We start from the raw sequence: 4,379 nt of genomic DNA, 5'->3' as shown, positions 1-4,379 counted from the left end.
ACTAAATGGAAATGTGCTGTGAAATTTGAAATCTGTCAAAGTGGCATTTACTAATTGCCCGCAGCCCCACACAAAAACTGGGGCATGACACTGCCCAGATACGGAGCAAGCGATTCCAGGCCAGATCTACGGCGGTTCCGACTGACTTTGAGCAAGAATCGGCACTGCGGCATCGCTTGCTATTTGGGTCTGTTCATGACAGTCATGTGAGTTAAACCAACTGGTGCAAAATAGCAGCTATGCATCATCCTGGTGGCACATATTGATTATGCTACGAGAAGGGATCTTTTCCCCAGAAAACAAACTTTTCATTAATGTTTTTAAAGATGTATTCCTCAAATTGTATTACCAAACTCAATATGTGGTCCTGGATTGCCTGTAATGTATTACATAATATCTAGTTCAAAGCAAAACAAAAAACTTGTTTTTTTATTCATAAATCTGTGTGTGTTTAATTACTATGCAAAAGAAAAGAACAATGGCAATACAAGGGAACAGAAACACAATTCCATTAGTTCCTCTCTTGCTCTTTTTCCTCTAAAATGTCAGTTGCAAATTGTAAATACTACAGCATTGTTTCCCCCTCCACCACCAACTTTTTGGTCCATCACTCAGTCTGTCCACACCTCTCCTCCAACAACGTTCCCTTTTTACTCTTCCTTGGTTTTGCCGGCATCTGAGACCGACTGTGCCGCGGAAAGCTGGCTCCAGGAATCCCGGATCAGGAGCAGAGGGATGACGATCCACAGCGTGTTCATGAACACAAAGTAAAACCAAAAGTACAACGGGTGTCCCAGCTCGCTGTGGGCATAACCATCACGGTGCTCTGTGTAGAAGTACAGAACTGCACCATACAGCTGACCTGAGAGGGAGAGAGGGGAACAGTGGTTAAATGTGGTTCATCTTCAGAAACAGGAACAGGAACAGGAAATAGAACCAGGAAGAGGGTAATGATCCTCACTGGATGTACAGTGAGGTCTCTTGAGTGTTGGGCAGGGCTAAGATGGAGTACAGGAAAGTACTAATCGGGGTACAAAGGAAGAGGAGGTGGATGGAGCCCCTCACCAAGGGAGACAATCAGCTGTAGGACGAAGCGGTTGGGCCGATTGTACAGAAATGCCAGGACGGTCCACACACTGAGCGGGCCCCAGAATAGAGCAGTCACTGTCTCCATACATACTGTGAAGTTGTCAGCTCTAGAGGTTAAGGAGAAGAGAGAGGTTGAGGCCTGAACACAAGCATACACAGCCCTGATACTGGAGACCTGTAGGATACACTATTTTCTTTACTCTTTATTTGATTGATCAATAAGGGATCAGGGCAAGCCTCTAAGCAAGTGGAGAACTGTAGCTGGTACAGGGCTCAGGCAGTAAGAGCAGTCGTCTGGCAGTCGGAGACTTGCCGGTTCGATCCCCCGCTCGGGCTGTGTCGAAGTGTCCCTGAGCAAGACACCTAACCCCCAAATGCTCCTGATGAGCTGGTCGGCACTTTGCATGGCAGCCAATTGCAATTGGATAAAGGCGCTATATAAATTCCAACCATTTACCATTTTACCATTTACACTTTCCTAAATGACAATTACTTGGAATTAAACTGGCTTCAGAGTATATTTTGTAACAACAGTTAGATTCCATAACAATCAGACATGGGTGAACAATACTGATGACTCTATTATATCATAACTCCATGAAGCACCACCACAATAATAAAAAAGGTAACCAATAACTACCATAACTCCATTGTGTGATTATATCACGTGACATAACAATCGGAAATAATAAACCTGTACTTACATTACATATCTGCTGTCCCCTTTGGAATATTCCTTCCCTGTGAATAAAATGCATTGCATTAATTCCCCTCAGACAAGAGTACATCTGCTTATGCTGTAGTAACTACATCATATTTTCAGTTGAGGCTGCCATTCACATTTTCTCCAATTCTGAGATTTCAGCAGGGCCTGGCACAAGTTAAGCAATTTTTTCTTATTTAAGAAAAAAACGACAGAATAGATATATAAAATAACATAAATTGGCAATATCCCAGAAGTGCAGTGTTGATCTAATTATTTTCATCTCATAAAGGGCCACGCAGTCTGATATAAAATCTTGACAGTGCTGACATTTGGCCTCTAGCCCCACAGGGCAATGCATAACTGGCTACATCATTTCTCAGGGATGAGAGGGTTTAAGGGTCTCAACAAATCAAGTTAATTTACTGCACAAAGCATGAAACGGTTTCCTCTGATGCATGCCTGTGCGAGCCAAACTAGTGTAATAAGAAGCAGCGACTGACACCACATGCTTTGGAGGAGAGCACTGTGCTCCACCGAATCAAAAATAGAGGTTGCAATGAGCGATGAGCATTGCAGCATGGCAGAAGTGTAGTATAATGGTTTGGAAACTGGGCTTATAACCCAAAGGTTGCAAACTCAATCCAGGGTAAAACACTGCTGTCATACCTCTGAGCAAGGTACTAAACCTAAATTGCTTCAGTAAATATCCAGCTGTATAAATAAAAAGAATACTTAAAAAGAGTTGAGGTACAGTCAAGTGAAGCCGCAAAAAAGTAAACTGAAATGCAGACCAAAGCAGTGCACTTGCACTATCTGCCAGAGGTTAAATCTGGATCCCACAGCCACTATTTTGAGACAGCATGTCATCTACTCACACCAAAACACTATCAGTGGTGACAAGAAACTATGCAATAGCCAATAACATGAGACTCACAGAGTTGAGAGAGGAAGCTCTGATCAGATGGGATTATGGGGTAGTAGAGAGAAAACCACCCCTCGATGACACCGTGGATGAACCCGCACACAGTAAACCAGCACACAGCCAGCCTTCGAGCTGCTGACAGCCTCCCCCCGGCCACCTCCCGTCCAGTCAGCGCCCAGGTCCCCACCAACAGCATTCCCGACACCGAGAACAGGAAGGTGAGAATTTCCACCATGGAGCGGTCATTAGGTACATAGTTTGGGATAGACAGGTCCCGAGGCCAAAAAGGGTGCTCGTTCTCAGCAACAGAGGCCGTTTCATCCATCTGTAAACAAAAGAATGAACACAGAGAAATACACATGACCATTGGAGAGATTTCTTGAAATTTCTGCAAGCCTTATTTCATCAGAAAAATGCTAAAATGGAGGGAAATTAACACAGTAATGGTAAATTAGTGGGGGTATTTCACAGCTCCTGGTAACTTGCAAAAACACTTCTGCCCATTGTTTTCTAGGACACTGGACACATAGTAAATGGAGCTTCACAATTCATTATTATTCATGAACATTTCTGGTCAATAATTTAACCAACACACTACATCCATGAATATAAGTTTTTGTTATGTATGTCAGTAGTAGCCGAGGTGCAATCACGTTTTTAAATATCGATACTGCTTTCTTGAAAATACCATGATATTTTACGGTGCTAAAGGTCGTCTGCTAAATGAGAAATATTGTTCATATCAACAACAAACGAGTTATTCCTCTTGAGGTTGTTTCAAACAGTGCACACACACACACTGAAGTATTTTCAGACAGGTACTCGAATTTTATACTTCGAAAGTATAATGATTTTAAATATTGCATTGGTGTACATATATGTACATTCATCTACAGTACATAGAAAAAATGGTTGCACTTGCCACACTAACTGATAGCTAATATCAGTATGTACCTTGCGACTATGGAACCACCGACGTTTGTAACCGCTCGCTAAACAGGCATTTATTGTTCCTGGAATTGAGTCAGCTTTAACGAATAGCGGCATTGTCACTTACCTCTGTTTTGGATATTCGTGTTTAAAGGGGGCGAATTAATTGTTAATAATATGGTTTTCCAGTATAGGAAATACTGTAGCAAGATAAATATCTTGCTACAGCCGTCTATCAGTATTGTCAGTCGTTTGAGGAATTGTTTGCCAATTCGCAGCAATTTCAGCAAAACTGGAAAACGTGCACAGTCGCTAGCCTACATTGATTTAAGAGTGAGAAGTTACAGAACTAAATTAGTTTTCATTCAAACGCTAACTTTCTTCCTGTTAGCTGCAGTGTGCTACCTAGACACTTAGGTTGCAGCTTTGCAAGCCGCCCACTACAATGTACTCCAATCGCAAGCATCCAAAGGTGCAAGCATGAGATATCCACCAATTAATGACTGCATTAGCGTGGAGGGCTCCAAATCGGTGCAATTGCATTGGCTAAAACTGTAAATGTACGGCTACGTAATGTCCTATCACTGTTTAACTTTGGAGAGCCAACATACACGCGAGGCGCTTCTCCTTAACAATTGGCCAGTGATCTCGGAACATATATGTCGTCATATGGAATCATGCGTTCAACTGATTTTGATAATATGTTGCCACCGTGTTATTCTAAAGCACAAT

The 4,379-nt window shown here is 42.4% G+C and overlaps 1 protein-coding gene across 1 annotated transcript; it reads right to left on the bottom strand.

The window, feature by feature from the left end:
• Positions 1–427: 427 nt before the first annotated feature.
• Positions 428–4,122, bottom strand: ebp (EBP cholestenol delta-isomerase). The gene is made up of 5 exons (XM_061220712.1): positions 3,775–4,122; positions 2,730–3,042; positions 1,794–1,830; positions 1,066–1,196; positions 428–862 (listed from the first exon to the last, which is right to left on the bottom strand). The coding sequence occupies exons 2-5, from the start codon at positions 3,040–3,042 to the stop codon at positions 651–653; spliced, it is 693 nt and encodes a 230-aa protein (XP_061076696.1). The 5' UTR covers positions 3,775–4,122; the 3' UTR covers positions 428–650.
• Between the last annotated feature and the right edge of the window lie 257 nt (positions 4,123–4,379).

Source organism: Conger conger, chromosome 14 (genome assembly GCF_963514075.1).
Source record: "Conger conger chromosome 14, fConCon1.1, whole genome shotgun sequence".
NCBI lineage: Eukaryota > Metazoa > Chordata > Actinopteri > Anguilliformes > Congridae > Conger > Conger conger.
This window is presented reverse-complemented; position numbering and strand designations above follow the sequence as displayed.

Coding starts and splice junctions, on each gene's coding strand:
- ebp (XM_061220712.1), bottom strand. CDS start 3,042: ATGGATGAAACGGCCTCTGTTGCTGAGAACGAGCACCCTTTTTGGCCT. Junction 1,197..1,793: donor GGGGACAGCAGATATGTAAT/GTAAGTACAGGT, acceptor CTTAACCTCTAG/AGCTGACAACTTCACAGTAT. Junction 863..1,065: donor ACAGCTGATTGTCTCCCTTG/GTGAGGGGCTCC, acceptor TCTCCCTCTCAG/GTCAGCTGTATGGTGCAGTT.